Here is a 15368-nt window from a genome sequence, read left to right on the forward strand (position 1 = left end):
AAACTTGATAGATCACCATCTGACGTTGACACAATTTTTTTTTTCAATATGCGTTTAATTTTTTGGCATAGTTGACCAGAATTAATTTGATAACATAAGATAAATAGACACTGCAATAGCATGAAAAGTTGCTATTTGATGTTTATTCAAGATTTTTTTTGTATAAATATATTCCACCCAAAACAAAAATGTGAAAGACTGCCAAGTTCGATAATATGGGAATGCTTCGCCTATAAAAGAAGTGAGATCTGAATAAGTACCAAGTTCCATACACATACCTCAGTTAAAAATAGTTACTTTTTAATGATGTTACTTGGCAAGTTTTCATACACCTTGTTATAAACCTACTAAACGCAATTAATCAAGTATTTAATTTTCTATTAAAACTTGCCAAGTAATCATCATTAAAAAGTAACTATTTTTAACTGAGGTATGTGTATGGAACTTGGTACTTATTCAGATCTCACTTCTTTTATAGGCGAAGCATTCCCATATTATCGAACTTGGCAGTCTTTCACATTTTTGTTTTGGGTGGAATTTCATTTATTTTTGTAAGGTTGTTTATTTTATTTTTTTCTTATGATGAAGTTAGTTAAAGAAATGTCTCATTTATACTACCTTTTAGATTTTTTAATATGCACTATGTTTCTTACAAAGAAATGAACTAGATTAACTAAATGGACTAGATTTACCAACTGACTGATATGACATGTTATCATATATTATGTTCGTGGATCAAAGTTACACATTCGTTATTTTCGAAAGTGATTCACACTTGGCCGTTTTCAGATTTTTACTTTACTTTGACTAAATACAAACCTTTGTACCATTCGAAGATATATTATATAAATATAGATAAATTTAGTTCGTTTTAGTTCCTTAGGGGTATAAATTTACACCGGGTATAAATCACCTTCATTATTTTGAAACCGACTCACACTTGGCCATTTTCAGATTTTTCCCTTTACCTTGACATAAAGTCCTACCTCCATGCCAAATTTCAAGTCAATACGACCATTGGAAGTGGTCTAGGTTTTTGATGAGTGAGTCAGTGAATCAGTCAGTCAGTGAGTGTATAGTAAAAATAGCGATTTTCTGACGTCAATATCTCAAGACCTACAATAGGTATATTAATGAAATTTTGTATTTTAGATAAGTGAGGGGGTCTCAACAGATACTAGAAATTTGATATGCGTAAATAAAATAGATTTTGATTTACAGGGGGGTCGAATTTGGCCCGAAATGGTTCGTGTAATATAACCCACGGCCGGTGTGTCGCTTTTTTGCTCGAACTTGGCGGACACACTGCCGTGTGTCTAGATGAACCAAGGTATCATTACAGTGGTTTAAAAATGTTGCAATAACTGAACGCATCATGTTCGTTCAAAAACTATTATTTTTCAGTTCATCTCGGGGAAAAACATTCAAGTTTAAATTAAAGGGATTAGGTTTATTCTTCTTGGATTTTCTCAAATCATTCTCAACAGTTGTACTCTCTAGTCTCTACTCTTTTGTTTGTGTAATTTTTACAGTAATCATTTTGGTTTTCTTTAATAATGTTTCCGAACAAATAATTTACTGTCATTGTCATTAGACCTTGCTCTCACGTTGTTTATAAAACAAACTTTAATTTTTAGGTTTAGTTAGATAAATACTGTTATTTAAACACAATGGGAGCAGAAATCGCTGATTTAAAAGATTTCAATCTCAGGCCGATGAAATGCGAATGCAATTTCCTTAGCAAATCGGATGGATCTGCGATTTTGTCTCAAGGTATAGTTTAACAAAGTTATAAAATAACTTTTTACAAGACTTTACAACGAAACAACCACATTTTGTGCTCAAAGAGACCATCATGGTAACTTTAAATGATTACCTACATTTACAATCTCCCATTTAAGATTGATTTATTATTTGACACAGATAACTCACAGAACTCGTTAACACACTCTTAATATTTGCCATACCATATAGTCTTCAGCTTCCACTCAACCTCTACCTTCTTACACGGAGTACGTCTCATTATTTACATGAATATTCTCAATATATAAACATAAAATGCTTCTTATTCTTTGCAATACATTACAGGTCCGACAGTAGCCCTGGTTAGTGTCAATGGTCCACTGGACATCAAGATGACAAGCCAGAGTATAGAGAAGGCGACGCTCGAGGTGCTGTTCAGCAGCAAGTCGGGCAAACCTTCTGTTGAAGACAGGTAATCATAGAACTTTCACTAATCCAATACTCCATTTGTACAACAGGCACTTCACTAAAGATAACAATCGCTACATATATTTAATTTGTTTAATATGTGTTTGTGTAAAATTGCTATCAAGATTGTTTACCTTAACTTAAATGGAGTACAGACGCATATAGCATTCACAAAATATAAAATGATCAGCTTATAGAGTCACCAGAAACTATCTTACCATGTAATCATCACATAGATTAAAGTAAAGTCATCATTCCAATTTATTATTTGGTGCAGCATGTCTTCTTCCATTCCTAGCTATCTGACATCATCTCCCATTTAACACTCTTTGCATTCATATGTACAAAAATTTAATATTTTGTTTTTAATTTCAGATACAAAGAGCATGTGATCAGGCAGACTTGTGAGACAGCTATCCTGGGCAGCCTGTACCCTCGGTCAGGCATCACTGTCACTATACAGGAGTTGGAAGACTATGGGGGAGTAAGTGTCCAGTAAATGAATAGAAAACATGCCACTGATAGTGGTCAGTAGCATGAGCAAATTATGGATTTCATTCTTCATAAACATTACATGTGATGCTGTTAACATATGTTATTGCTAGTTACTTTTATCAGCTACTATGATTAGGTTTTAGAATCTAGTAAAACCCTAAGAAAGTAAGCATAGAACACATCTTCAGTCCTTTACAGCATTTCCTATAAAAATAACTACTTGTTTTGCATACTGAGGTCTTCAGATGATAGTATTGCTATAAGCCTCATACAATAAACAACAAAAGTTATCATGAGTAAAACAATATTTTCTTGACTCAAATAAAATCCTTAATTAAAGTAGCTTATAAAACTAACTGGCCATATATCCTAGCACTGACAATGTACCATCTGAAACAAAATTTCCTCTCCAGTTCCTAGCCTGCTGCATAAACTGCACGTGCCTAGCTCTGCTGAACGCTGGGCTGGCAATGCGTCACACATTCGCAGCGGTGTCGTGCGCTATCGACGAGCACGGCAACATACAGCTCGACCCCGCGCCTGCACAGCTTGACACAGCTCGCGCTAATATGACGTTTGTGTTCGATAGTCGGGAGAACAGTTTGGTTACTGGTAAGTTACCAGTTTAACTGGAGTATCAGTGATTTATGTATAAGAATTGACTGCTTATCCGACTGTCTCAACCCAATTACCTAGGCGACCAGTACCAACCTGGTTGTCTGGCTTCTGACTACCTATAGGTAATGACTGCAAAATATTTTCAAATGAGATCTAGCAATTTAACGTGATTTCCGTCATAAAGAGATCATCCAGGGTACAAGATGGCCATACGTCCACGGACCGTGCGTGCCAAATGTTTGTAATTTTGACAGGAGTTTTAACACAAATACATTTAATAAACAAATAAACTCCTGATTAATTCAATTAAGTGAGTTTTAGCCGTATTTAATGTTTTAGCTCAGTTTAAAAACTAAATAAAACCGTTTAATAAAATAGAAAGTTATAAGAACATATCAAGATTGTTTATTTTTATGCCTGCTCAAATGGAGTATAATATGTACATTAAATATTTAAGTAATTTGTCTTATATCCCGCAGGTTTCACGGACGGCAGTTTCAGCGAGTCTGCATACAACGAGGCGCTGGAGCGATGCCGCGCCGCCTCGCAGCTCGTGTTCGACTTTTACAAGGACATCGTCAGCAAATACTCCTATGTTATCGGATGATTAATAGTAAATGTTGTTGTAGTTATGTGCCCTGTTTTATTTGACCTGTCCTAGTAAAATTAAACACGATAAAATTAATCTTCCAGTCCGTTTTTTTAGGTAAAACAATAATTGTCTACTATGAATTTACACGTCCGATTTTGAAGCAAACAGGCGACAGCAATGGGAACGCGTTTGGCCACTATCTCACTCACCTGATGGTAAGCCACTATGTGGAAAAAGATAGGTCACGCTTGCCTATTGCAAAAGTTATGCACAATTATAAGAATAATTATTTTCTTATAATTTGTACACATTACATCGGAATTTGTAGGTATGTTTATTACGAAAATGACGAGCAGATAACGTTGTAGTTAGTGTTTCTGCCTGATTGGTGCCTCGCATGCCTGAGGCACGCGTTCGATTCCCGCGTAAGTCTCTTAACTATGACTGAAAAACTTACTGTAGTAACTTTCACATTTAGGAATGGTAGCAGGTGAATTATGAACTAAGTCTTAGCTAAAATTATTGTGATTAAAGGTCTAAAATAAAATAGTGACAAAGACTTATTTGCTTTGAACAAGCGTGGCTACAGACCCGGATCTTAAATTTTTTTTTGGCGGGGCAAAAACTTAAAAATGCCGCCCCGCATACCTACTTATGTTTATATTCACCAACGAAAGTCACTTTTTTGGTAGGTAAAGGACTTAAAAAATGTGTCCAAATCCAGTGGCGGATTTACCAATAGGCCAAGTAGGCCAGTGCCTAGGGCGGCAGATTTAGAGGGGCGGCAAATTTAGCATTTTTTTTACAGATTTTTTAAATATAATTATATGAGTACACAATAAATAAACGATTAATAAACGCACTGTAACATATACCTAGGCTTATGTGATCATGAATTTTAAAATATTCCAATAGCGTTTCAATAAAAATAAATTAAAAAAATCCGCTCGCTTCGCTCGCGGTTTTTTCATTATTTCTGGTTTATTCTGCGCACTTTGAGTCCTCAATCTAACAAAAAGTTAAAGCACCGAAGTAGCAAACTCTACGCTGACGATTTCTAAGCTGTTTATGAGGTGGAGGACTTTCGTGTACTAAAACTCAAAAATTTTCGCGCTCGCTGCGCTCGCAGCTATTTCACTTTACACTGGTTTTTTTCAAACTTGTTTGAGTATTTTTGACTTCCAAGACTCAAAAATTTCGCGCTCGCTCCGCTCGCTTGACAGTGACTTTTTTCTAATTTCTTTAGGTATCATTGCGTCCCAAAAATCACAAATTTCGCGCTGGCTACGCTCGCGGCTTCTTGTCTTTGCAATGGTTTTTTTTCACATTTGTTTGGGTACTTTTGTTTCCCAAAACTAAAAAATTTCGCGCTCGCTACGCTCGCGACTTTTTCACTTTACGGCGATTTTTTAAAACTTGTTTTGGTACTTTACTGTTCCAAAACTCAACAATTACGCGCTCGCGCTCGCGGCTTTTTCATTTGATACTGGTTCTTATAAAAATAGCTAGAGCTTTATAAGTTTGCAGTGATCTGTCTCCGGTTTCTTTATGTTAAACCCAGCGAAAACCACCATTAATGATTTTGTTGGAATATACGCACGATGTACGTATAATACCTCCTTTACAAATATCCAAGATTATATAAAGCATACCTACTTCAATCATTCGTCAAACATTCAATCATTCAATGTTCACTTTAATCGTACGTTCTTACATTCGAAATATAACAGTCGTTCAGGATACATGTGTTTTCTTTGTCTCACCTGCACCCATATCCAACAGATTTCTACACGATTTTTAAGTAAGTACTTCAATTACAATTTTAGTCCGTGATTATATTTTGTCGTTTTTTTTTCGGGTGCCACCTGATGCTACGCCGCCACTGATCATAGCACCCGAACGAATGAACCGATTTCAATTTAGTTTTTTTTTATTACAGGTTTTTTACGGGCGAATGTTCTTGGACATGTTTGATGAAAATCGATTGAGCCGTTTAAAAGTTACAGAAGTTTTCCGATTTAAAGTCGCTGTCAAATAAACTTGTTAGGTCAACATTAAACTCTTTGGTACATAGCGGGTTGCAAAAATAATCTAGTAAGAGTAACTGACAGAAATATCATTAAGTTCACAATCATTAGGGGCGGCAAAAATTGAATGGCCTACTAGCGGCAAATTTCTAAATCCGCCACTGTCCAAATCATTGTACGCTCAAACAGTTGGCCAGGTTTAAGTTATGAAAGTCGAGACAGATTTAATGTACACAAAAAGTTAAAAAGTAAAGTTTTAAAAAGCGCTGTAGAGTAACAAGTAATCGGAAGCGCAAACTTTTTTGTTTTTGAGGACACCATAAAATTTTTTTTTGCTACATTTGACTTATAAAAGGTAAGGCAGCGTGTATTTATTATGAAGTCAACAAGGCAACGACTGTGTAATATTGCGCGAGCGAAGCGAGCGCGAAATTTTGAGTCTACGACACAAAAGTACCTGATTAGGCAGGAATATAGTCAAGCAACAAGGAGCCGCGAGCGTAGCGAGCGCGAACTTTTTTAAGTTATTTGTTTGAAGACTTACAAATTAAACAGGGAATTATGTATAAATAAAAAGAAACCGTGATTAGAGCGAGGGCCATTTGTGTTCGTTAATTCGGTGCGTCAATAAAAATAATAAACCATCAGAAAAACAGTACATAAATTGTCATTTAGCCGCGAGCGTAGCGAGCGAGAATTTTTTCACTTAGTTGGAGGATGTTAAAAGTGAAAAATAATCAAAATGATCAATTAAACAAAGCGAAGGCGAATTTTTTAGAAAGCTTGTCAGTATCATGATGATATCAATGGAACTTCCTTATCATACGGGTGTAATTTCATCGAAATTTCCTGGTGGTGGGGCGTCCCGCGGCGCCCCTGAGACCGAGGCGCCCGGGTTATTCGCACACCCTGCACCATGGTTAAGACGGCCCTGTAGGTAACTATTACGGTAATCTGTGATGTAGGATTTAAAATCAGGCAGCCGCCTGATTTTGCCGCCCCCTGAATTTGCCGCCCGGGGCATGGGCCCCGGCTTCCCCCCCCCCTAGATCCGGGGCTGCGTGGCTAAACGTTTGTGTGGCCTGGATTTTAGCTCACTCACTCAACAGTTCTACGTACTGGGTTTAGGTAGGTACGTAAAAGTTGAAAAAACAGAACATTGCCAAGTTGTCTCAACAGTAACCTTTAGTGTATTTTTATGTATATAAGTAATGTACCTAACTAGATCAATTGGTACCTTGTAAAACATTGTTTACCCATTAATTGAGCCGTCTTATCAAAACGAAAAAAGCGGCGAACATCTATCCCAGTATATTTGCGCTAGTTTTTACCGACGCGTTTTGTCGAAGCTCCCAATTAGCGAGGAAGATGATAGGCATCACGACAGTCCTACACCAGTTTATAAACAAGAATGATACGAGTAAATAATTGAATGCGTCTCTTTGGTGCGCCGCTACCGAATATAAAGATGGTGCACGAGTAAAACGAAATGTTGCGTGAGTTGAGGTGGGGACACACTGAGCGGGAGTAAGTAAATACAGGTGAGTGCAATGTGAGTTGCTCGACTCTTTACTTAATAAAACATATCAGTACGTAGGTGAGTAGAATACCTACATACTTCTTGATAAATACTTATTTTTGCCTGGCCTCCCTCAGAAAAGTCAAATAGGCGGGCTCTCAGTTGATGAATAGAGTCCTATAGCTTATTAAACCGCTAGCACCCGTGACCGAACGAATGTTTTATAAATCTCATAAAGATAAAGATGTAATTTCATTTTATGAATTAAACATAAATTATATAAAATATTCCATCTCACGAATACCACAAACTCAGTGTACACCAACCCCAAAAGCAACGCGTTGGCGGCAAAAAAAAACAGCAACGAGATGGCCGATCAACGCGATCTCGGATGCAAATGGCGGGCCCAAAAGCACCGCCACCACATTTAAATGTCGCAAACTGATGCTGATTCCTTCTCGAATGATTTTTGTTCTATTTTAAAAGGCCGACATTGTGCTCCTGTGAATCAAACAATTGTACGCGACGGCGGAATGCCTGAATGGCTGCCAGGATGAGTTGATAACATTACTTGTATAGCGTCTGCGGTTTAATTTGGACTTAATAAGGTCATTGAGGTATCTAATTAAGTCTTTGTCGTGTACTCCTTGAGAATTTACTTGAGAAATTCTTTGTGTTTCGGTGTAATTCGGAAAATGTCGTTGTTTTGCAAGGTTTTTCGTTGTGCTCAAGTTGTTTATACTGTAGTTGTTTGACTTATATGTACCCACAATATAGTATGTGTGCTGAGAAACTGAATAGATAGAGAGGAAATTGAGTACCTAGCTCCTAGTCCTAGATATTTACTTCGGTGTAATGTAATTTATATGGATTATGGGTCTTATAAGTTTCTATAAGTTGTATTCGCTGGAAATAAGTATGTAGAAAGTTCGATAATGAATGTACTTACCTACTTAATTTGGGTGTAAGTAGTGAATTTAGTTTTATGCTTTCACTGTAGGACAGAATAATAGTATCTAAAAATGTATTATTTACGAAGGCAGAATTTTGAATGTGGCAGTAAATAGGTAGTTTAGTTTTGTGATGTGTTTTGCTCTAAAGTATGCAAGCTTTCAAGACAAGAGGTTTAACATCATCTCAGAAATAAAATTCGCATTTAAAAGAATACAAACAAACCTTGCTTCTAGTAGCCAACATATAAAATATAACAAACGTCAAAAGGCACCTTTTAAACGTCCAATAATATCGCTGAGTAAGTAAATCTTGCGGTCAAAAAGCGTCCGTTTGCAAAACGTACCTTTATCAATAGCTAAACAACCCATTCATCTAATTCAATACGTGAACGCGACATAAATCGCGCGCGCGAAGAACGCGCCCGTTGCGGATAAAATATGGCCGCCGATGTGACATTCATCCTTTCCCGCGCAATTTACATAGTTTAGCATTTTGCGTCTCCGTGCCACATTCCCACGGTAAGACACGTCTTAATTTAATGCTTAATGCCTTTAAATATATGATACATTATTGGAATATTATTTAAGGGTCTTTAAGATGGTGAATATGACTTGAGAAGTTTAAAAGCTGTCGCGTCAGAAACGTGTTGCAGACTGCAAAAAAGGGTCATTTAAGAACCCTGGTATGAATTATCAAGCTTGTTGGTGAAGGTAGTCATACCTGCGTTAGCCTCTGAGAAACTATTTCATCATACTATGTCAAGCAATCCAATAAGGTCGTAGTACCTTTGTCTAACTCATTTGTGTTTGTAATATCGTCATCAACCTACCGTCGACTTTTTCAAGTCAACTGTGGTAGAAGATTGTTATGATCACAATATTTCTCTTACTAGATGCCAAATTACTTGCAAGTGCAACTGACTAGCACTTATTAACATTATGAAAAGCTTGCTTCACTTTAGGCTGACAAAGTTACAAACTTCTCATTTATGACATGAGAAAGGCGATTGGTAGATCATATACTTTACTATGCTGTTGTCTGTCAGTGCTCAATCAATCAGAAAGTCGTGTCGCTCTGATGTGTCGTGTATAAGACAGGTGGACACGCTTTATCGACGGTTTCTGTCTTTAGATAAATCGGGGAGTTATTAATGTGAGAAATGGGTTATGTAAACTACACACACATGTAAACCTTGAATTTTCTTCAAACTTTGCCTTTTCAAAGTTAGCTACCTATAATTTATCTATAAATTCATACCCATTCGTGTGTGTGGATCATGTCATGTTTTGCATCTGCTGAGTTTCCCTTACATGACTACCTTATATTTTTTTCTGCAACTCAAAAATGTAGGTAGTAACCGTTAACTGCTGCTACTCCATCAGATACCTCCACCTTAATAACTCTACATTTAAATTACAAAAAGTATATTGCTCTTCACGAAAGGAATACTAGGTACCTACATTGTAGTAATTCTGCAATAAAAGATCTTTTGCCATTCGAGGAGCTGTTTTCGCATTTCGAAGTAACAAAACCGCGTCCATCAACATGACATTTTGACAGCTGTCAAATATGTGTCAACATTTGAATTTTATGTGGCACAGAGTATATAAAGTAGGGCTATGGACACGCAACGTACAGCCTAGCGATCAGTTACCCAACAGGTGGGTCGTTCCCGATCAGGTTACTGCGGCCGTCAACTAAATTAAAGAAATTAATGAGTATTGCTATTAATAGCTGCGTACTATCGGATGCCTCGTGCCGAGCTTACAGCTGCGTATGCGTGCACGATCGTTACTAGACATTTACTTGTTTTAGGTTTTAATGGTACTTTGGAGAAGGCAGTAAGTTAATGCTCATTAAATTGACTATTGATTAAGTGGAAAGCTTAAGCAGGTTCGTTAACGTAAGTAAGCGTTTCTTATTGTTCTCTCACAAGTAGAAGCACTAGAAATCCGTCAATGTGTGTAAATTATGGCTATAATTAAGATCTCGAATTACGGAATTACTATAACTATCATTCGTATATCTTGTAACTTAGATGATTATGTAGGTAATGAGTTACGCATAAACGTAGCAATGCAGCCAGTGACCTATTTCAATAACCCAGAGATCTCCATACTTAATTTTGAACCATATTACATAGTTAAGGATGCATCAAGATATTAGAAACTTTTGACAAAAGTACCTAACTCTACAAAATAACCAACCAATTTAGACATGAGAATTCATTATTTTTATGACGAGGAATCAAAACCCCCGTGGTCGGCGACCGTCATAAACTACCTACCACCAGTAGGTAGGTTCAACAGTAGGTAGTATGTACCATGGTGGTACATACAGTAAGTACCATGGTGGTACAGAAGTACAGCGGTATGGCGGTATGGTACACGACGCGGTAGCCCGCTATTAGCATGAGAAATTACAAGGTGCATGATACAATAAACGAGCGATTGTAGAGTTAGCAAATTAGGGACAATATTTTGGATAATATTTCGGTTCAAATAACCTGCATTTTGAAACTTATCATAAAATGTGGAAGGATTACTGTTTGGAAGACACCTGAAATTATTTGTGAGATGAAGTCAGACAGAAACAACTTGCGTATGGGAGGGAAGGTGAGTGCCAACTCCTAATAAATAAGGGTCAAAGGACAATGAAGACCTTAGAGAATATAGCCAGGTAGCTGATTAGGTACCTATACAATATACTCACAACTTAAATTGTAAAAGAATAATCTCCCCATTAATACGAATTATGATTATGATAAACGAATGTATGACGCTTTGTCCAAATTCCAAAACAAAACCTATATAATTAAATACTCCGGACCTATATACTTTGCTTTATTGTACTTTTCGTCAGCACTTATTATTTGCAGTCGCTACAACCCGGAGCAGACAGTAAGTTACCGACTGCACGCATTCGACAATTAAACCAAAGAGCCACCCGCGGACACGGCGGCGGGACAACCCTGATGAATGTCACGGAAGACGCAGACCTGTGTAGCAGTGGGCTTAAGCATTTTGAGAGGCTAATCATGGAGTTTAAGTACCTAAACTATAGTAATTATTCAGTAATCTGTGCCTAAACTGTACTAGCTGTTGGTTTGTTGCGGACATGTTGTGGGGACTGCTTTTGAGCAAACGTAGGTCAGACGTTCTGTTGCAAGGTGGACTGACGATTTGAAGAAAGTTGCGGGCCGTGGAAGGATGTGAGCTGCTCAAGTACGTATATGGTTGGCGCTCCCTGGGGGAGGCCAACGTTCAGCAGTGCCAAACTAGCCCGATTTAATTATCCTGCATTTGAAAGATCAGTTATTTGTACAGATAGAGAGTGATTTTTAATTAAAAAAAATATTGAAGATGTTGGTTTGTTGCGGACATGTTGTGGGGACTGCTTTTGAGCAAACGTAGGTCAGACGTTCTGTTGCAAGGTGGACTGACGATTTGAAGAAAGTTGCGGGCCGTGGAAGGATGTGAGCTGCTCAAGTACGTATATGGTTGGCGCTCCCTGGGGGAGGCCAACGTTCAGCAGTGCCAAACTAGCCCGATTTAATTATCCTGCATTTGAAAGATCAGTTATTTGTACAGATAGAGAGTGATTTTTAATTAAAAAAAATATTGAAGAGTTACCTGACGTCATTGATATGGAAAACCAAAAAAAATATTATCATATTTACCATAATGATAAAAAACTGTATATTTAAGTACATAGGAGCTTTTCTGGGTTGAGTATGTTACAAATTAGGGGATGAGCCAACTGTGTTCACTGTCGTTAGTTGTAATAAAAAAAACCGGCCAAGTGCGAGTCGGACTCGTGCACGAAGGGTTCCGTAAATTACAGTTAAATCAACCTATCTCAAAAACTATAAGAGATACTTTGATCAAACCAAAAATCGTTGAAAGAGTTAATTAGCATGCATCACCTCTATTTTTTTTAGAATTTTATACCCCGTAGTTATAAAAATAGAGGGGGGGGGGACATACTTTTTACGACTTTGAGAGCTGATATCTCAAAAACCGTTCACTTTAAGAAAAATGTTTTTTAGAAAACTTTATATCATTTTAAAAGACCTTTCCATTGATACCCCACACGGGTATGTACATCGAAAAAAAAAAATTCATCCCTCAGTTACATGTATGGGGGGCCCCACCCCCAATTCTTTTTTTTACTATTTAGTGTCATATTTTTGTAGCGGTTCATACAACACATATTCCCATCAAATTTCATCACTGTAGTACTTATAGTTTCCGAGTAAATCGGCTGTGACAGACGGACAGACGGACAGACGGACAGACGGACATGACGAAACTATAAGGGTTCCGTTTTTGCCATTTTGGCTACGGAACCCTAATAAAGACATTCTGATTTCCGCCTTTTACCACAAAACCTTTTTTGGGTAATTTTACAGCCTTAATAAAAATAAAATAAAACAAACCAGTTCGCTGACACTTCAAGTGACCCAAAGGCTGGTTTTTATTTTGGTCAAAAATTAAGCATTGCCATCCAACGTGGCAATGCTGCCAGCCTCTTGGGTACACTCCCGGTGGGCAGCGATGAGGAGTTTTTTGATGCCATTTTTTAGTTGTATATATGTATAAATAAGGCTTTTTTTTACGTCATGTAAATATGTACATAAACTGAACCCAACAATAAAATGAATATAAATCAAGTAATGTCTGAAATGAATATAGTTTAAATTACTTTTGTTCGCTGTAATTGGTTGTAATTTACGAAGAAATTCAGAATCAACCAATGAGGGACCAGCAAGTTAGTTTTTGTTTACAGTAATCAAGGGTGCAGGTTTATAGCCGCATTATTATTTTGTGTGCTTATTTCAGTGATTTTAGACTTTATTATCATAAGGTTAGGGTGTTTTATTGTTCTTTTATTTTGAGTTTTTCAAGTAGAGTCGCCATTTTGTAAAAACTTTTTCAAAATAATCGATGTAGCTTGCATGTTCGTTATCGTCGCGTATCTTAGCGAAGCTCGCCATGTTACATTATTTTTAAAGTGCGACCATTTTGCAATATTTTGATAAAATTAAACACCTGCTTACGACTTGGAGTTATTACGGCGCGTTCTGATTAGGACCCCATTAAACAATAAATTTACAGAGTGATGAAGTGGCCCGTTTATTTTTTTGTAAACGTTTTGGTCTTATCTTTGCGAATTATTATATAATTAAAAGTACACACGATATTATATTTTGTCGTTTATTGTAATTAAGTACTTACATGAACAAAAATAATGTGGACATGAGAATTCTGCGAAGAAGTTGATTAAAATGATACTTAAGTACCTAAATACAGGAAAAGCTCAGTTGATTTTAATTTCCTTAAAATATTCTGCCTTTCATCAGGTAGATACCTACTAATGTCTTGATATTTATGATTTTTTTTTGTCAAAAAACCAGGATGATGGATTGAATTTCTCTAAACAGACTTAACATTTAAAAAGGTTGATCTATGTTTTATTTGTAGGCATTTACTCCTACCATTAGATGATCAAATAAAAGAAAAACAATCTTACAGAACACCATAAAAACTGATAAATGCCTACTTAATTACTTTTACATTTACTATTTCTATTCCTACTTTATGCAATTAACCTTTTCAACTGATAGATAGGCTGACAATCATTAGCTTTTTTTTAATTACCATTAAAAGTTAATTAAACCTACTTACGAATTAAATCAAGATAACGTGTTTGTATTAACGTTTGCTTTGTCAATAAATTTTTTTAACGCAAATATATGTCTATTTTTGTACGTTTTTTTTCGATTAGGTCCTATTTAATGAATTCTGCTGGCATTTGGTGTCAAAACGATAATGATAAGAATTATCTGTTAGCCGATAAAGGTAAGGTTACAGATAAAAATATAGGACTAACCGTTATTGAAATGGCTCATCAACTCTTCACTAATCCTCACTGTTATTTATTAATAACGCTACGTTAAAGAGCGTCACTTGGAACTAAGTTTTTTTTTTTTTATCAAATACGTCTAGGTACGAATACGTTTTTAAAATGTCATACAGCAGTAAGTTCCTGCTATGTCGTAAAACGTTGCAAATCTGCTAATATGCACGTTAAAATGTACAAAATAAAGGCTCTATGTATTATTCATCACATATCAACAGATTTATTTCTATTTAATAGCTACCCGTGTTGAAGTTTGGGTAAAAACTTCGCCGGATAATAGCGGGGCGTGGCCGGCCTACTGGCGTGCGCGGCCATAAATCGAACGCGCTCGTTCCAATTTTATAATTATGTTCCGAAACTAAATATTATGGCTTACTTTTTAAACTTTATTTAGTAAGATTATTACAAAGATGAGAAGGAATTTAGGTTCCTAAATGACTATCATGCCTCCTTAACAATTTTGAACTAAACTTAAACTTTTTTGGGGCTAAGATACTAAGACAAGTTTAGAATGATTTCAAGAATTCAAGAAAGTGACCAATGAGAATTTTGATAATTTTCAAAGTACGAGTTTGGTTTTTCTATAAAGGTTAACTGATTTAAGTCGTAGCAGGTAGAACAGCAAGTACTAGTTACAGAGAGAACATAACGCGGACCTAGGAATGCATAAGACCGTGCTCTCCCATACTTATGGGTTTTGAGGAAATTAATGTAGCGAATCATTAGGTACCAAAACCAAAGTTCATCAAAAAACAATACAGTATTACCATAATAATTACAGTACAGATTATACGTCGATAAATCCGTACATTTTACAGCAACGATAAAATCCGATATAAGTATGTTGCGCGGTATCCCAGCATGGGGCCGGCTTACAACCGATTACCTCGGCCAACAGTCTCATTAATCCTTGCTATTTCTAAGGAATTCAATTGCAACTTTTTAACTATTAAAATTAAATCAGTAGCCCTCATTAAGATATTCGAATGTTTTGCTAATCAAACTTTTTGTTGACAATGACTCTATTTTC

The 15368-nt window shown here is 36.4% G+C and overlaps 1 protein-coding gene across 1 annotated transcript; it reads left to right on the plus strand.

Moving 5' to 3' along the window:
* Positions 1-1577: 1577 nt before the first annotated feature.
* LOC124640136 (exosome complex component RRP46) lies at positions 1578-3956 on the plus strand. The gene is made up of 5 exons (XM_047177800.1): positions 1578-1773; positions 2089-2215; positions 2587-2695; positions 3120-3318; positions 3804-3956. Exons 1-5 carry the CDS (start codon positions 1671-1673, stop codon positions 3929-3931), a joined length of 666 nt encoding a protein of 221 aa, XP_047033756.1. The 5' UTR covers positions 1578-1670; the 3' UTR covers positions 3932-3956.
* The last annotated feature ends 11412 nt before the right edge of the window (positions 3957-15368 follow it).

This window comes from Helicoverpa zea, chromosome 20, assembly GCF_022581195.2.
Source record: "Helicoverpa zea isolate HzStark_Cry1AcR chromosome 20, ilHelZeax1.1, whole genome shotgun sequence".
Classification (NCBI taxonomy): Eukaryota; Metazoa; Arthropoda; class Insecta; order Lepidoptera; family Noctuidae; genus Helicoverpa; species Helicoverpa zea.